This window comes from Giardia intestinalis, chromosome 5 (genome assembly GCF_000002435.2).
Source record: "Giardia intestinalis strain WB C6 chromosome 5, whole genome shotgun sequence".
In the NCBI taxonomy this organism is placed as follows: Eukaryota; Fornicata; order Diplomonadida; family Hexamitidae; genus Giardia; species Giardia duodenalis.
In genome coordinates, this window is record NC_051860.1 from 2,316,015 (window position 1) to 2,333,276 (window position 17,262).

Sequence of the window (17,262 nt, forward strand, 5' to 3'; positions counted from 1 at the left end):
GGATCGGGTCTTCGCGGGCTCTCCTTCGCCTCAGATCCAGCTGTGCACACTCCCAGTCTGGGCACACACCCGCAGAACAGCTGAGGAACGCAATAGCTCCTCCCTTCCACTACTGTGGTCATTATCATATTCCATAGCCAACCCTCGTCTCCGGACATCGCCAAAAATTGAGTGGGAATTTACTCGCGAGATTTGCGGACAGCACCCGCAGGCGAGGGCCCCAGCAGCACACCACTGGAAGCAACCGGTGGGTGGAGTAAATGATGAGCGAGGATGCCGTTCAACATAGTGACTCGTACGATGGACTTACTCAGACTGCGGCCAGCAAACCAACTTCTTTTTGAAGAGAAACGACAGATTTATTCATGAGACTACAGAGCAGTCTATTGGTCATTGCAACCATTGACACTAGGTGTACTGCCCCTAAGGAGAGACGCTATCTCGAGGTATCCCCTAGAAGTAATCTTGTCAAAGAAATATTCATTAGACTTGTCTATCAGATGCCCCTCTTTTTCTAATAGAAGCTTTACCACTTCTAAGTGACCCTTTAGCGCTCTATGTTCAAGAGCAGTCATCTCATTCCTATCCTTTACACCCCCCTCCAGATCTACTAACAATCTTGCTATTTCCACGTTCCCCATAGAAGCCGCGTTCATAAGCGCAGTCATACCTACCATGTTTTGTGCACCACTGTCGTATCTTATTACCAACTTTGCTGTCTCTATGCAACCGCGTGTGGCTGCTCGCATAAGCCTCGTGTCGCCGAATGTATCGGTTGGCTCAAGAATATTCACAATAATTTTGTGCCCTGCCTCCTTAGCAATCATCAGGGCCATCTTGCCTTCGCTGTCGATTAAGTTCTCCTCGTACGGAATCAGAACAGAAGCAGCCTCCGCATGGCCCTCCTGTGCGGCGATCATCAGAGCAGTACGGCTGTTCTTGTTTCTTCTCCCACATTCGTAAGGGGCAAGAATTTCAACTACCTCAGGGTGGTTGTTGTGTGCGGCGTGCATGAGTGCAGTCCAGCCGTTCTTGTCCTGGAGGCCCCTCTCTTCCTCAACAAGCAACTCGACGGGATCAGCGTGCCCCTGCTCGTCGCGCTGATCAACACCGAGTCTTTCTTCAAGCAGCATCCGGACGGTCTCTGTGTTATTCGTGTGCGCGGCACGCATCAGCCTGGGCAGCAAAAGGAGGCTGGACTGAGGGCCAGCCATATTCACTCTGTCATCGAACTGTGCAAGCCTACTCTCCAGTGCCTTAATCATAGCTAGATGTTCCTTACTTTGGTCTTCAAGTGCGTCGATCTAGTGGATTTAGTCTTAACATCCTCTTCCAGCAGCGCGATCCTGGCGTTAGCGCCATTCAGCGCAGCCTCCAAGGATCCGCACTTATACTTCAGCATCACGCACTGACCCCCCAACTCACTAACTGGGATGTCGAATGTAGTGAGCGTCTCATGCAGCTCCCTGACCATCGGCCTCCTCTCTGGCTCCAGCACGAATATCCTCTCCAGAACACTCTTTATGAATCCATCAGTGAGACCGCTCAGGTCCGGCCTCCACCCGTCACGAAGACCTCTGCCGGCTCCTTGCCCCCCAAGAAGTCCGGTCTCCTCAGAGTTACTAATTCATAAATGATGACCCCGAGGCTCCATACGTCGGAGGCAGGGCTGGCCTCGTTGTGGAGGAGCACCTCGGGGGCAACGTATGCCATTATTCCTATGAGAGTGCTCCCGCATCTCAGGGCGTCCTTGCAGAGGCTGAAGTTGGCGATGACGAAGCGCTCTCCGTCTGCGCTAATAAGGACGTTGGCAGGCCTGAGGTTGCGGTGGACAAACCTCCTAGTATTTGCTCCATTGACACCGTGGAGGTAGGCGAGGGCGGCGGCAAGCTGCCTCACAATTGAGAGGATCACAGCGATAGGGACGAGGTTCTTCCTTCGCTTGTGCTCGGCGAGGAGGCGCTCAAGGGTCTTGTCGTGCCGGTCCATGACGACATAGATGAGGCCCTCGTCTTCGACTACTTGGTGGTGCTTGAGGACTCCTGGGTGGGAGAGGGTAAGGATGACGGTCAATCTTGTCTTGATGGCGTCCAGATCCCCCTTGTCCAGGCCGTCGATGAGGATCTCCTGCACAGCGAGGTCCGGAAAGTCCTTGAGGGAGTAGACTGTCACCATAGTGCTTTCATTAAGCACATCACCTAACCGCTCATGAAGCTCCCTAGGGGTGAACGGTAAGACACTGACAGCTGTTGTTGCAGGCTCAGACGAGGAAGTGTCCATCCTGGTATTATTTTGGTAATCTACCGTTTTGGAAACGATCCTTTCCACAGGAGTTTATGTCTACAAGTCTACAGCGGCCCTGTATCTGTGGGGGCTTCTGCATAGGAGATGAGAAGGCCACCTGCGCGACCGTTTCACCCACCGGCGTTCCAGCGCTGACCGAGGGTGAGAAGGCCTGCTCCCCTGACCTCTGCGGACACGGGTGGTTGTGTGCCCCACTGACAGCCAGCACTTCACCCTAGTGGCTGACCATCCCTTTGTACAGCTGAAGGGAGACTCTAGTCCCCGTCGGATGCAATCAACAGTTAAGCGCGTTCACTCACAAGCTTCCTGGGCTGCATCTGCAAGTATGGATCTACAATACCCTCACTCTCGAGAAAAGATGCTACCTCGGAGTTATTCCATCTATTGGCCATATGGATGGCATCTACGCCACTTATGTCCCTCTCCTTCTCCAGTAACAACTTGACACAGTCCAGATGATCATGCCTTGCTGCAAGCACGAGGGCAGTATAACCTCTGCCCTTCTGCATGCCGCCCTCAATCTTCAGGAGTAGTCTCACGACCTCGGTACGGCCAACAAGTGCCGCCCACATGAGGGCTGTCCACTCCTCACTGTCCCTCATGCCGCCCTCGCACCTCATCAGCAGCTTCACCGTCTCAACGTTTCCAAGCGCTGCGGCGACCATCAGGGCCGTCCCATCGTATATCTCTACTCTCCCTGCCTTGACAAACCTCGCCATCATCCTTGCCTGATAAGGGATGTAGCGCTTCACCGCATCCACGTCGTTCCTCTTAGCTGCCTCCATAAGTGTGGTGACGCCGTCCTCGTCCACACTGCCTTCATCATCTGTCTGTGGAGACTCGGCGGGGCTGCTCTTACCTGCGCCCTCTTCGCTCGTGTCCTTCTCTGGCGCGAGGGGCGGGGCGCAGTCGTGCTTCTGAAGGAGTTGACCTGAATCATCCACAGACGACATTTTTATTCCATGGTCACAAAGGAAACGCGTGTACTGGTAAACTTGCGATTCACGGTATTGTTTACAGATCATCCAAGATAATTCACTTCACCGGTTATTTCCTGTGCCGTGCCCCTCTGTAGTAACAAGTTGACTGCTTAGGGGCAATGAACTCTCTGAGGCCTCTCTTCGGCAACCAGGAGCTCCCTGCTCTCGTGGGTGGAACCGACACCAGAACTAGTGCTCGTGGCGATCCAAGCAAGCCTCACTCATCCGACTGGGTCTACGTCGTCCTGTCCTGCAAGGCGTGCTTGATGGATGAATTGCGGCATCCGATCGTCACTGAGGGGGTTCCGCGGGCACGCACTGCTCGAGCATGTCTTAGAGCACCGCCTACAAGTCTATATACGGCACCAGTATGCGTTTACTACCTAAGTCACATCTAAATCTACGCTTTGCCCCGGCAGAGGAACCACCAGCAGAGGAAGCCGACGAGGCCCCCGACGACGATGACAGCGGCCACAGCGATGCCAGCTATGGCGCCCGTGGAAAGGCCGCTCTTGTTGACGCTAGAAGGCACGCACTTTTTATCATCACCTAGAACAAATCCGTCGTTACACTCTGTACACGTGCCGTCGGGACATGACTTGCAGTTAGGAAGATCGCAGCCAGCGGGCGCGTCCGCGCAAACACGCTCGTTCGCGGTGGGGCCGTACGGGCACTCGTCGTAGCATCCGCCCTTGTAGAGGCTGTGCGCGCCCGTGCATGCAGTGCACGTCCCTGCCTTATCGCTTGTACCGGCCGTGCACATGCCCGCGTCCGTCTTCGCCTTGCACTCCCCGTTCACCGGGACCTTGTCCCCTGTGCACTTGGAGCAGAAGGTCTGGCCCCCGATTTCCACGTTGCAGCTGTCGGCGGCGCAGTTTGTCGCGCCGGGGTTTGCGGCGGCGCACGGCGTTGGGTTTGTCTTTGCTTTACTTGCTGTTTGCGACGCCAAGGCCATTTGCAGGGCCAAGCTTACAAAAATAAGCTTATCGAACATTGGGCCAGCGCTCGGGCAATAGCCATTTAGAAAGCAAGTTTCTTGAGAATTACGCCATGAAATGATGAAGATGGTATGATATTTGTTGTCGATACCAGGAGTGTGGCTTTCATCGACAAAGGGTGCCTAGATCAGTGTTCAGGAGAATAATAGAGTCACGTGCTGTCATCTACAGTATTTGGTGCAGAGAGGAAAGTGGAGGAGCTCAGATGAGAGTAAGTATGTAGCTAGAGGTACGCTATTATCAGTGACTGTTTGTTATGAAAGGAATAAGCAGGCCACAGCAGAGGCTTTCCTATCAGTCCTCTACATTAGATCCAATGTGTCGCCGGGATCTCTGGGCGGTGCCAGCATCTAGCTGATGCACGCGACCGTTGTTGTTCAGCCGCCTATCTTGCCCACAGCCCCAGACCTGTCCCTGGGTCTTAAATCATCAGTGGTTTTCCCGCTCCCAGCAGCTCTGATCTGCGGGGGTATTGTCATTAGCTAACGGTAGAGCAAAAGATGTGTCCCTCTGGGTTATCAGACTCTTATGGCGTCATCTAATTAGCTTCACCTTATGCTTTTTCACCCGACTATCTTATAGATAAGACTCTGGATTAATACCTTTTGACGTTTAAAGAGTCCCTTGAGACTCCTCTTCGATTTGCGACAGAAGGAGCCGTCATACTATGGAATCCCCTGTCCAGTATCTCCATCTCTTCGTTGCAGAAGTCCATCTGGCAAAAATAACTTACATTCATCGTCTCTGCTTGTCGACAGGCAAAGTATCTAGCTTCTATTCTGATCATTTGGTGATTAGGCCTGATCTGACTATTTAGTATGAGTCCGTTGCAGTCGTGTTGTGATTGAGCCATTTTTATTGCTCTTTTTTGTAGAAATCCCGCGCATTGATAAACAGTATGTATTAAGAGTTGAGATGCACTAATGGAGAGACAATTGGAATAGGTCTTTTCCCGCAGGTTGTAGCCTTAAGTTTATGGTCAATAGCTTGCCTTCTCTTCTAGACACAGTCAAAGGTTCAACGAAGCTCTACGAAGCGCTGTCTATGAAGAAGACCCGATGTCGCAATATGAACAGCATGCCCCACTTTCACTAGTGGTATGCTGACAGTAGGATTGATATCTTTGGATTATGTGAGCAGCTCGCAGCCAATCGTATGTCTTCTCGAGAGGGGTGATGTTCCAAGAGAAACATTACCACCTCCGTACTCCCCTTTGCAGCCGCATATGTTAAACAGGACCAACGCTCCACAACCCCGTTTCTTACTCGTTTGTGATAGATGCTTGATTCGAGCGGATAGAGAAGCGTCACAATATTGAGGAAATTGTGCTTGCACGCTAGCATGAGCGCAGTCAGCCCCTGAGCGGTCAGCTTGGATTCGCAAGTTGCCAGCTTAGCACAGCAGCGAAGGTTTCCTCTGCTGCTGGCAACCATGAGCGCTGTCCAGCCGTTGTGCATAGTCTCCCTCGATTCAGAATGTAAAAGAAGCTCGACAATGGCTGAGTGATTGAAGTATGCGGCAAGCATCAACGCAGTATAGCCGAAGAGCTGCTCGTGGCGCCCGGCCTCGTATCTGGAGAGAATCAGAGCGCATTCTGGAGCATTACCGATAGACGCCATCATGAGGGCGGTCACGTTGATCAAGGTGTGCGCATTCCTGTTGCTAGGAAAGTCTTTTAACGTGTAGCATGCCTGTGGAATATTATTCTCTAGAGTTGCTAGCTGCTCAACAAGAATGCTGTTATTCATTTGCACTGCTAGGTGCAATGCGGTATAGCGTTCACGATTGGCAGATGCACGGGTTGCCTCGTGGCTAAGCAGCCCTTTGACAGCTGCTGCTGCATTGTTCCTAACTGCTATCATCAAGGCAGTCTCTCCGCGTGCATCTACCATCAACTTCTCATCATTGACAAGCAGCCTAACTAGTTCTACAATATCAGCCTTCGCAGCTATCATGAGCGCCGTGAGGCCATTCCTTTGAGAGATCTGTTTTTCCAGTGGTATAAGGAGCAGGATAATCTCGACGAAGGCTTGAAACAGAGATCTGAGCTTTCTAATTCTACACTCTACAACGCTGGCATCGTCTTTTATCCTGAGAGCATCTGGAAATGACACATGCTTTCCACTCAGGTTATCAAGCTGAATCACTGGTACCTTTATGCTCCCGTCAAGCTGGGTTCCGTACGTGCTCTGAGCCCGGTGCTTAGTAACTTCAGCAGGAAGCTTTTGGGCTGTGACTTGGGTTGTGCGCGGTCGCGCCATGGGAGATGTTTTAGAGCTTCCAGACCGCGAAGTCGCGCACCTTCCGCTCCTCTTTTTTGGAGAGGAGGATAGCATCGATGGTACGGTAATGCTAGGAGATATTTGCTGGCCTCCTCGTGAGCTGAAGCTGCTTTTTGGTGTTCCTACACGTGTACTAGCAGATAGAGCCGGCGTCTGTCTTGGATATCGTACCGATGTTATTGGGCGTCTAGACGAAGTGACACGTGGCCTAGAGTAGGCTGATTCCTTTTCAGCTGTCTGTGCAAACAGGTCACCCCTACCGCAAGACTTGGTTAGGATACTAATAGACCGTGGAGATCGTGTGTTTCGTGGTGTCACAGAGCTGTGGGTCAGCGGCACTTCTGCCTCTACTATAAGGTGGCCGCTGTCAGTTGCCAAGCGATCTCTTTCTTGCAGCAGAAGCTTGATAGACTTATGAAGCGAGATTGCAGATATAACGGCCAAATGCATCGCAGTGACCCCATTCTTTGCCTGCCTCTTTGCTTGTCGTTGGATGTACTTCTCAACGAGTCGTCTCTCACCAAACGAAGCCGCTAACATCAGCTGCGTATACCCCCGCTCAGTAAGTATCTTCCCTTCAAATGGAATTAATAGCCTGGCTACTTCGCATGAACCCCGAAGAAGGGCCAGCTCCACTGCAGATTCTTTTGTGTCAGAATAGCTACCTGCTTCCTCATCAATCAGAAGTTTGGCGAGCTCCAAATTTCCATGTTTTATCGCCAATTGTAAGGCTGTCTCTCCAGAAGTATTGCGTAATCGGCAAAGGTAGGCTAGTGACGAGCTAAGCGCTTTAGCTTCAAGGCCACTGCACTCCAGAGCGGCCTTGTGCAGCAAGGAATTTCCGGAGCAATCGGTCTTAACACCAATGATATCGTTGAGAATACTTTTGCCAAAGAGATATACTGAGCTTTTCTGAAGAGAGGAGGCCGTCAGCTTTGATAAATTGGAGGGGTGATTGAGCCTATTGACGAAATCGATGAACTGCTTTGAAAATCTTCTACTATACTTAGAGACAAACGGGATAGTGAAGCATTGTACAGTTTTCATGTACTCAGAAAAATACTGTTTTGGTGGCGCCTGCACGGCTGGCACTTCAACTGTGACGAATAAGTAAAGAGTCTTCCCTAGTGCTGCCACAAAGTCGCTGGCCCAGGAGCTTTCAGTTGAGTAGGATGCGAGCCTCCTAGATGAGAGCATATGCACCAAATCACACTTTAGAAGACCGTGGTCATCAAACCAGAAGCATGACGGATCAAGGTGGGGACGCATCTTGGCTGTGGTCGCAATCTTTACCAGATCCGGTCGGCACAGCTCTACGAAGCAATCGATCAACTGAGCACATATGACACTTAGCTCTCTTTCGCTATATATTGTGTAGGCCGCTACCGCTTCAAAATAGAGACTGGCCAATGATGTCAAGGGTGTTCCCCGGGAGAGCGTCAGGAGTGTGTCTGCACTGTCATCATAACTTACATATAGAACACGCCAAAACGAGAAGGAGGGTATCATTGGAAGAAGCCGAAAAAGGCTAAGAATGGCTTGCTTCTGTGCAGGCGCCACACTGCCGAGACTGATCTCCTGACTGACAAATATCGCGCCGTCCTTGTCTCGACGCAAAATGGCCCGTTTCGGACCGAGAACTGCTGTTGTCGTGAAGACATAGTCCTCCATCACATTTTTGGCATAGCTCAACACCGGTTGTTTACTTACGCTTCTCCTGAAGCTCAATGTAAAGCCTCATCTCGCGGCGAAGCGTATCTGTCTTCGCAAATGCATCTGCTGTTAGGCCGTTGGAGTGCATTATGTGCCATTCCAGAGGAAGAAGCATCCGAACACACTGCTCCCAGCCACACTGTGCCGCACACATCAGCGCTGTGTACCCACTTGTTTTTGACATCCCGGCTTCGTGGGCCATAAGAAGCTTTACACACTCAACCCGATTTCTCTGCACAGCGCTCATCAAGGCCGTCCATCCATCTGTTCGATTTAATCTTGCCTCTTTCTTCATCAGGATCTTAACGCATTCGCTGTGACCCTCTTGGGCGGCCATCATTAGCGCAGTGAAGCCATTTTCCTTTTGCCTTCGAGACTCGTAATTCACCAAAAGAGAGACTGCCGCGACATTTCCAGCCTCTGCAGCAAGCATCAGAGCAGTAGCGCCCGACGATTCTGTCGATGATCCTAGTACAATCCCGTTTTCCCACACCAGAAGCGCCTTAATAATCTGTGTGTACCCCAGGTAAGAAGCCATCATAAGTGCAGTCCACCCTCGTGCATCCTGCATCCGTGCTTCTAGCTGAAGGAGGGGAAACACACAATTTAAGTGGTTCTTCCTGCATGCGAACATGAGCGCAGTCCTACCTTTCAGGTGGTTGTCGGACGTCATTTGACACCGTGCCAAAACCATTCGAAGCAGTTGCACTACCTCTGCATTACCTAATTCTGCCGCATACATCAAGGCTGTCTTTCCATCCTGTGCACTTCCACTCAGAAGTTCTAGTGATAGCTTTCTTTGCAGCACGTCTCCTACTTTAATGGCTTGCCTGTATTGATGAATGAAGTAATTAACTATGGAGATGTCACCTAGCATGCTTGCTTTGATTACTGGGTTAGGCGATGGCTTTACACTGTTTGCGATTGCCTCATATCTAGAAAGAATTTCTGCTATGACTGTGTGGCCGTGTGCAACTGCTACTTCATATGCACTCGTGCCGTCCCTGAGAATAAGACCGGCTTCTGTCTCTAGTAGCACACGCGCCATTAGAATACAGTTAGACTCAGCACAGAACATCAGTGCCGTCTTCCCCTCTGCTGTCCGTGCCCCGGCTTGAAAACGTAGGCACCAAGCCCGTGCAATGTCATTGGCTGCACACGCTTGCATGAGACCTGTTGAGTTCGTCCGAAATATGAGATTTAGTTCACTGGAACTTAATCCTCGAGAGCCACGAAGCCCTGATGCGCAGGCTCTGAAGGTAGATAGTTCCTGCGACGGCGTGAACCGGGAAATTGTCAGAGGTAGAGACATATCGATGGACGAACTGAGAATGTCGAGAGGCGACCTAAGGTCTTCTTGTACAGAAACCGAAGAGGATAAAGATGCATCTATGCTATCGTCGAGTGTAGAGGATGCCCGACTGACAGAGAGGGGGCTCACTATTACCGAGATTGTCGGCGTTTTAGATCCTGGAACCGCCCGTCCTCCCACAAACGTTGCGTTGATTGTGGATTTCTGAAACGCCCCATGCTTCCCATCCATCCAGTCATTGTATATATCTTGTATTTTGTTGTATTCAGGACATTCGTAATACGCTATCATATCTGCCCCATCATCGTTTCCGGCTGCAATGGCCAATTGAAGAGCTGTGGCGCCATTTATTTCACGTCCGTTCTCAAAGGGGAGTAGATATAAGATGAACTCATTTCTGCCCAACTCTGCAGCATACATCAGGGCGGTCTTCCCATGCTCATCCACGTGTCCTGCGTATGAGAAGTTAGCGATAAGAAGCTCCTTATCATTTGCTATAACTGCTTCTATTAGTGGCGTGGTAGAGTTGCCCTCCAGCTGAGTTGCAACAACAAACGAGTCTGCTGCAGATACTGGCACAGATGAGCCGTCAACATCTGTGCAGGCCAGCTCCACGGTCCGTGTCGATATGCGAGACTTCAGTGGAAGTATCCGACTCAGGTTAGTTGAAAGGGTCGACCGAGGGGACATGGTGGAGGTAGCTGAGTAAATAGAGGCCCGTCCACTGTCTCTATCGCGCAGATGAGCGACAGAGCTTCTATCCCTGAGGGCCCGCATTCTGCTGTGATTAAGAAGAGTATCGTAGTCAGGCCGCAAAGATGGGTTCTGAGTGAGCATCTGATTGAGGAAATCATTCAACACATCCGAGTAACCGTACAACTTGCGGATGGGGAGAATAGCACTCAGCATACTCTCTGAGCTGGCGGCGTCAAGTGTGTCGGAAACGAGTGCCTTCATAGTGCACATTTCGTAGAGAATGCAGCCCAAAGACCAAATATCTGATGTTTCGTGGGCTTTCTTATCTTTTAGAATCTCTGGTGCCATATAGGCTGTTGTATAAAGGTGGTCCGCATCTCTCTTGTGCGCTTTCAGCCCAATTTTGGTTGAACTGAGTGTCAATCGCAAGTCGGGGCTAAATGAACAGTCACACAGTTGGACCATCGAAAGGTTTTCGTCAAGGAAAAGGATATTTGTTGGCTTCAGGTTGCAATGAAGAGGCTTCAGACTGGGGGCGTCGTCTTCACGAAGTGGATAAGAGGCTAAGTCCTTCAAGATCGTTAGTAGGGAGTATGCAGTACTCCACACCACGTCTTCTGTAAAGTATGTCTGATCTGTTTTTGCTGATTCAATTGCTGCTTGCAACGTTTTAGCCCCCAGAAAGGGGAGTACGATATACAACACGAGAGAGTCATGGTCAACAAATGTATAGCACGGTTGCAGAATGGAGTCTATTTGCACCTGAGCTTGTAGATCTGCTTCCCTCCTGAGGAGAGAGATGCACTGCCGAGGAATTGCATCAAGCAAATATTCCTTGATAATGTGCGTCTCTTCTGTCGCCTTGTGTCTGCACTTGAAGACAGTAGCATATGGCCCATGTCCAATGATACCCAGGATGTCGTATGCCTCCAATATTCGGGGGCTTTTCATCAAATGGAATGGTTTTTAGGAATTCCGTGATGTGTCTTTGAAGAGTACAGATTCCGAATAAGGAGATGCAGCCTCACACTTTACAGTGCTCATTCCTAATATCCAGATATGGTCCTGTCGAGACAGGGAATCAGTGTTCTGACAACAGCTTCTGCACCATGGCTGTGGGCAACTTAGGCAACAAATCACCAACTTAGTGCATTCTTTTCACCTAGTACTCTCTATATGTACATGTGAAGTACATATATAAATTTACAGAGGATTTGATAAAGGAAGAGATAGATATAAACAAGCAATACATCCTGCTCTTCACAAGCGGGCAGATGTACTAAGTAAGGCAAAGATGCATTGCCGCAACTTTGAGGCGCCAAATCCGCGTAATGACAAGCCAAAAAATAATTACCTAGAAATGGCGCAGTTACCCTTTGGCTCCGCGCAGGAGTGGTTCGATGCCGTAAAGAGACGCGACTATGACGGCGTAGTATTCAACCTTCCTGTGTACCAAACAACTACGGACAGTAACGGGGAAACGGCTCTAATGTATGCAGTGAGGAATATGGATGCAGAAATGACCCTTCTTCTTGGTCCGTTAGAATGCGGTGCAGTCAACAACATAGGCTACTCCGCTCTCATGCTGGCTGCCGAGCGAAACTTTATGCCTGGAGTAGAGTCGCTTCTATATTATGAGAAGGATTTGCGCCTTCCAGATGGAAGAAATGCCCTCATTCTTGCTGCACAGCACAATGCTTTAGATGCGATTCATCTTCTCCGCCAAGAGCTCTGGGGGCAGACTGATTTAAAGGGACGTTCTGCATTAACTTACGCTGCTGCAAATGGATACATTGACTCCGTTAAGCTATTAGTCCAGAATACGTACAAGGAACTTGCACCAGATATCGATCAAGCAATTGTCCACGCGTCATCCAGGCGCCACGACGGCGTGGTTCAATATCTTAGCAAATTCAGCAAAGCGCTACAGCTCCGCTCTAGTGTTGCGAGCACAATGAATCAATCACCAACTGCGGCAGACTTCGGATATAGCAGCGGCACTAGCCTTCTAAATTCCACTCTTCGTGATGGGGGTAGTTCGCCTCTCCAGTCATCAAAGGCCTTCAGTCCTGCAAGTACCGGTTTGACTAATACCTTTAGTGGGGGCGCGTCCATAAAGAACACACAGCTGACTAAGCAGTTTCAATCTAGTACAAAGTATGATGGACTCCTTTCATCTGAGACTATCCAGCCGTTAGAGATACAAAATCGTCAGGCTCCTTCCCACAGCGCAACATCACTTCGTGCTCGAAACAGCAACAAGCCGCTGTCTATGGTGGAAGATAATACGATAAGGCTGCCTCAGCCAGTGCATGCGCCATCCCATCAGGCGACGACTGTTAACCCTGCTTATTTGTACAACGAAATAGATGTAACGGATCTTATGACGGCATCCTCGCCTTCAGCGCTGCCATCTCATGAAGCCACAGGGACAGCTGACAAGTCTGCAGACATCTCCAGTATCGTCAAGGGGACCTCTACCATCGCGTTAACTGGGGCTTCAAAGAAGGAAAATAGAAGTGACTGGTCTCCTTTGATGACCGCTGCAGACTCGAATCAGCTTAAGCTTGTCCAGCAGTTGATCCCGCTTCACGCAGGCAAAGAGACGAAGGATGGATTAACTGCCCTTATGATAGCAGCAAAGAAGAACCACTCGCAGATAGTTTCTGCACTGGTAGGACGGGAGGGCGGTATGAAAATGACAAACACCTTGATAACAGCGCTAATGTTTGCTGCACAGCACAACTCCCTTGCAAGCATTAAACCTCTTGCAACGAGAGAGAGTGGAATGCGGGACTCAAATGGAAGAACTGCTATGATGTTTGCTGCTCAGAACGGTCACGCTAAGGTAGTCCAGCAGCTGCTCAAGTTGGAGGGGAAGCTTTGCGATCAACGAGGGTGGACAGCCATGATGTATGCCGCGCAAAATGGACACCTTTCTGTTGTTAAGCTTCTTGCCAAGAGTGAGATGGGAGTTCAAGAAAATGATGGAGGGACTGCTCTTATGCTGGCTGCTGAAGAGGGCCATGCTGATATAATTCCACTTTTGGTAAAGACTGAGGGTACCCTCCGTGACAAATCTGGAGCAACGGCCTTGATGGTGGCAGCCTCTGGAGGCCATGTGGCCATCGTCAAGAGCCTTCTCCAGGCTGAGGGTGGCATGAAGAATAATGAGGGCTACACAGCTTTAATGGGATCTGCGTATAGTGGGCACTTAGGGTGCGTCCAAGCCCTCATCCCTCGCGAGGCAGGATTGACAATGGACGACGGTTGGACGGCTCTCATGTCTGCAGCACAGAATGGACACCTAACAGTGGTAGAGCAGCTCTTGGAGCGCGAAGCTGGTAGGCAGACAAATACAGGGTGGACCGCGTTAATGTCTGCAGCACACGCAGGCTATGCCTCCATTTGTAGGATTCTTGGGCCCATGGAGAATGGATTCCGAGATAATCACGGGAAGTCGGCATTAAACTATGCCAGTGAAGGGGGTCACGCAGACGTGGTGGCAATCCTTCGCAAGATGTAGAACCCGTGCTCTCGTAAACCTTAGATTATGATCTTGTCATGAGTCGCCTTATGCTTTGCTTTAGCGCAGCACTGGCGTCCTTACATGTCGCAAGGGAAGCTGCTATAGACGTGATGTCCGGGGTAAGGGCGTCCACATCAGCAAGCCTATCTATCAGTTTGGTAAGGGCTGCTTTGATGGACGAGTGAATCCTCCAAGTAGACTCCAGCGGAGAGCGAGAGGAAGAAGAACTCCTTTTTGGAGTCCTCGCACTCTGCGTTCTGGAATAGCCGCCTTCAAAGTCCTTTTTGAGTTGGTCTAACGCATGCTTTATCTTTCTATTTGTATAAAGGCATACTTTGACCTCGGTTTGCGACATGAAACTTTTCTGAACACACTCTGCGTTGCGAAAAACTTTCTTCATGGAGGTTGAGACATAGTCACGGAGCTCTGCCAGAGCAGGTTGAATTTCAGTGGCTGAAGTAACCATTGACGAGTGCTCGCACGTGACGAGTGGTGATTTTTTGTTGTTGGAAGACGGAGTCTCCGATGTCTTATCGAAAGGGAGGATACTAGAGAGGGATGAGATTTTCTTTACTGCCAGAGCAGAGTGCCTCTTGTGGCCTTCTATTTCTTCGGTCAGGAAACGCACTACAATTCTATCGGGGTGCTTTGGATCAACATCATTGTAGAGCAGCTCACTACAATTCCTTTTATCAAAAGCATGGTACACCCTAATAAGCTGCTGATAAATGTCAAGCTCGTGTTTGATTGCTTGAATAAAAGGCATGACGATCGGAGGAAAGAGGTCGGAAAGCTCTTCTTTAGTCTCTTCTACTCTTCTGCAGAGAACACTCCTTGCGCGACAAGGAAGACCGGTAAAGTCACGTAGCTTTTTGTGCACAGCGTGAGTTACTGTCTCATTAGATTTAGGACGATTATAGAAAGTGCAGGATAGACCTGCAGGGTCACAAAGGCCCCGGCCAGTTGTATTCATTGGTGATGTAAAGGAAAGGAACTGCTCCCAGAAAGAGACTGCATTACTGATGATGGCTAACTTCTGTTGCATATTGCTACGTCCTATCATAAACAAGCGCTCACTAAGGTGTTCTGTCTCTTGACGTATCTTCTTTAACTCTTCTCCAGCTATGATAAAGCTTCTAGTTGCCTCGATATACTCAGAAGACAAATTGCCTCCTGGACAAACACGAGCTGAATTCCCCTGACTCAAGTGAGAAGTAGAGCTTTCACAAAGGACTCCTGACAATCCTGATAAGGATGTAGCGGATGGTGTGCAGGCATTGTTTGGTTCTAAGATGGCAGAGAGAGATAGCTGATCATTGTTGTTCGATTGTCCAGGTGAGTGGAGAGACTTGAGGACGTGGAGTGCAACGGGAGGAGCGGACGAAATATCTGCATCTGCGGAGGAAGCTTGGCAAAGAGGAAGGTGAACAGGACTTTCGGATCGACTTACGCACTTACTACCGATGTCGAGATCCAATTCAACATATGCGTTGTAAAGGTGCAAGTCCAAGAGGGCCTCGTCGGGGAGTTTCCCACCTATCTGTCTCCAGACATTCGCCTGGAGGATAGCCTTTGGAGAATGCAGCCTTGGAGTGTGTTGGGGAAACCTTACTGGTCGGTGCTGAACTCCAGAAACCCACGAAAGTTGCACAATCGTGCCATCGTTACAATTGCTTTCTGTAAGAAGCTGGACCTCGGGGTCGAGGTCTTCTACTGTCGAAACGTCCACCTTCATGCCCTGGCTCAATGCATTTTCGATGTAGCAAAATGTTGGGATGGTGCTAGTGACAATCTGTGCAAAGTAATCCTGCATGTTGCACCAGTGGGTGATCGCTTCGTCTACCTGACGTGAGTCTGTGCCTAAGTCTCCTAATTCTGATAGTGCAGCAATGGAGTCGAAGTAGTGTGCGCTTTCGAATTGTCCGGGAGGCTCAACCAAATATATGCGGATCGCTGCAGTGGGTAAAACTACGATGAGGCGGATAATAATGGTCGAAGTAGTGGCCTCTGCAGAGTAGGTATGGTGTGCGTACCCAATCAAGGACTTTATTGCCGGCAAGGAGACAACATGATAAGCTTCACAATCAAGCAGGGTTGTCTCAGCTCCGGTGAAAAGACAGATCGCGCGATTGCCTTGACTGACAGAGAGGATGGATATTCCCATATCATATCTTCCTGCATATATGTCGTCCAGTCGCTTGAGCAGAGACCCCAAAAGCCGGAATATTAGAGCATCTTCTGTAAAACACATGCGCTGAAGCACCACTGGGATGCCTCGGCGGCCTCCCTTATAGAATAGGAGAGAGGAGTCATGAAGCTGTTCAACAGCCTCCCAGATCCGCTCGAGGAGCTCTTTTAACAGCGCATACTGGCTAGATGTGACAAAGGTCAATCCACCCTGGGTGTCCTCCGATCCCAGAAGCGCGAACGTCTCGATCAGCATGCCTCAGTGCAAACAAAACAAATCTTAAAGAGTTCACTCAGGGAAGGGCCAACACAAGTAGTGCATGGACAGCACCTAGCTGAAGTCTAGCCCCCAACCTTCAGAAGCAGGAGCATAATAGTCGCGGAGTGCAGGAAAGCTGTAGAGATCACTGGCGGAAAAACGCTTGGCAGGATTGGACGCCAGCATGAAATTCAGTATTGTGTTAAGCTGAGTACTATATCCCGCTGATGTGATGTCGATGGACTCTATAGACGAGATGGCTTCACGCTGCTTCTCCGGGTCGGTTTCCTTGCACAGCGGCCGCTGCATGCACATTGCGTAGATGGTTGCTCCAAGGGCCCAGATGTCACTTTTGTCGCTATACTGTTCCATCTTGAGGACCTCTGGCGAACAGTAGCCCAGCGTCCCAAAGATGGTGGAGTTGATGGTTGTCTTGTCGAGAAGACGAAACGAAGCAGAGTCCACGAGTTTGCAGTACCCGTCTGCAGCGAGGAATATGTTCGCTGGCTTGATGTCCCGGTGAACCATGCGGCCCATGTGCGAAGCCCCAGATTTGAAGGGCGTGTGATAATAACAAAGTGCTGCCATCATATGCGCCAAGACGCGCCACACAACTGACTCGGGGATATACTTCTTATGACTGTGGTAAAAGACTATAATGTCGGCAAGGCAGCATCGCTCGTGATAGTCCATCACAAGGTAGGCCTTGTTTTCTTGCGAATCATAGAAGACATCATGGTAGCGCACAAGGTTCTGGTGCACCATAGAAGTAAGGTTCTCCAGATCAGAGTAGCTTGAAGGCTTGTACCGCTCAGGAGCTCGCTGCATGTCAATCACCTTTAAGGCCCTTTGCTGGTCCCCCGCAAGTGTCCGGACCAGATAAACATTCCCAAATGTGCCTTCCCCAATTAGCATCTTGTCATCAATTTCGGTGTAGGCTTTGGCATAGTCCGTGAGCTCCTTCATGATTGTCCGTTTTATATTTTTATTGTGGAAGTCAAA

General features: G+C 50.0%; 7 protein-coding genes and 1 pseudogene across 7 annotated transcripts; 1 reads left to right on the top strand and 7 right to left on the bottom strand.

Moving 5' to 3' along the window:
* Nucleotides 1-383: 383 nt before the first annotated feature.
* GL50803_00137701 (Kinase, NEK) lies at nt 384-2,280 on the bottom strand (annotated as a pseudogene; the record flags this gene model as incomplete).
* Nucleotides 2,281-2,585: 305 nt separating this feature from the next.
* Nucleotides 2,586-3,257, bottom strand: GL50803_00111987 (Ankyrin repeat protein 1; the record flags this gene model as incomplete). Its single annotated transcript, XM_001708828.2, has 1 exon — nt 2,586-3,257. One exon carries the CDS (start codon nt 3,255-3,257, stop codon nt 2,586-2,588), a length of 672 nt encoding a protein of 223 aa, XP_001708880.2.
* A 427-nt stretch (nt 3,258-3,684) lies between these two features.
* Nucleotides 3,685-4,278, bottom strand: GL50803_004313 (VSP; the record flags this gene model as incomplete). Its single annotated transcript, XM_001708827.1, has 1 exon — nt 3,685-4,278. The coding sequence occupies one exon, from the start codon at nt 4,276-4,278 to the stop codon at nt 3,685-3,687; it is 594 nt and encodes a 197-aa protein (XP_001708879.1).
* Nucleotides 4,279-5,373: 1,095 nt separating this feature from the next.
* Nucleotides 5,374-8,235, bottom strand: GL50803_0034713 (Ankyrin repeat protein 1; the record flags this gene model as incomplete). Its single annotated transcript, XM_038046076.1, has 1 exon — nt 5,374-8,235. One exon carries the CDS (start codon nt 8,233-8,235, stop codon nt 5,374-5,376), a length of 2,862 nt encoding a protein of 953 aa, XP_037902273.1.
* Nucleotides 8,236-8,266: 31 nt separating this feature from the next.
* Nucleotides 8,267-11,236, bottom strand: GL50803_0014897 (Kinase, NEK; the record flags this gene model as incomplete). The annotated part of the gene is made up of 1 exon (XM_001708826.1): nt 8,267-11,236. The coding sequence occupies one exon, from the start codon at nt 11,234-11,236 to the stop codon at nt 8,267-8,269; it is 2,970 nt and encodes a 989-aa protein (XP_001708878.1).
* A 409-nt stretch (nt 11,237-11,645) lies between these two features.
* GL50803_0023492 (Ankyrin repeat protein 1) lies at nt 11,646-13,811 on the top strand (the record flags this gene model as incomplete). Its single annotated transcript, XM_001708824.2, has 1 exon — nt 11,646-13,811. One exon carries the CDS (start codon nt 11,646-11,648, stop codon nt 13,809-13,811), a length of 2,166 nt encoding a protein of 721 aa, XP_001708876.2.
* A 25-nt stretch (nt 13,812-13,836) lies between these two features.
* On the bottom strand, nt 13,837-16,257 carry GL50803_009198 (uncharacterized protein; the record flags this gene model as incomplete). The annotated part of the gene is made up of 1 exon (XM_001708822.1): nt 13,837-16,257. One exon carries the CDS (start codon nt 16,255-16,257, stop codon nt 13,837-13,839), a length of 2,421 nt encoding a protein of 806 aa, XP_001708874.1.
* A 75-nt stretch (nt 16,258-16,332) lies between these two features.
* GL50803_009196 (Kinase, NEK) lies at nt 16,333-17,226 on the bottom strand (the record flags this gene model as incomplete). Its single annotated transcript, XM_001708821.1, has 1 exon — nt 16,333-17,226. One exon carries the CDS (start codon nt 17,224-17,226, stop codon nt 16,333-16,335), a length of 894 nt encoding a protein of 297 aa, XP_001708873.1.
* Nucleotides 17,227-17,262: the final 36 nt, after the last annotated feature.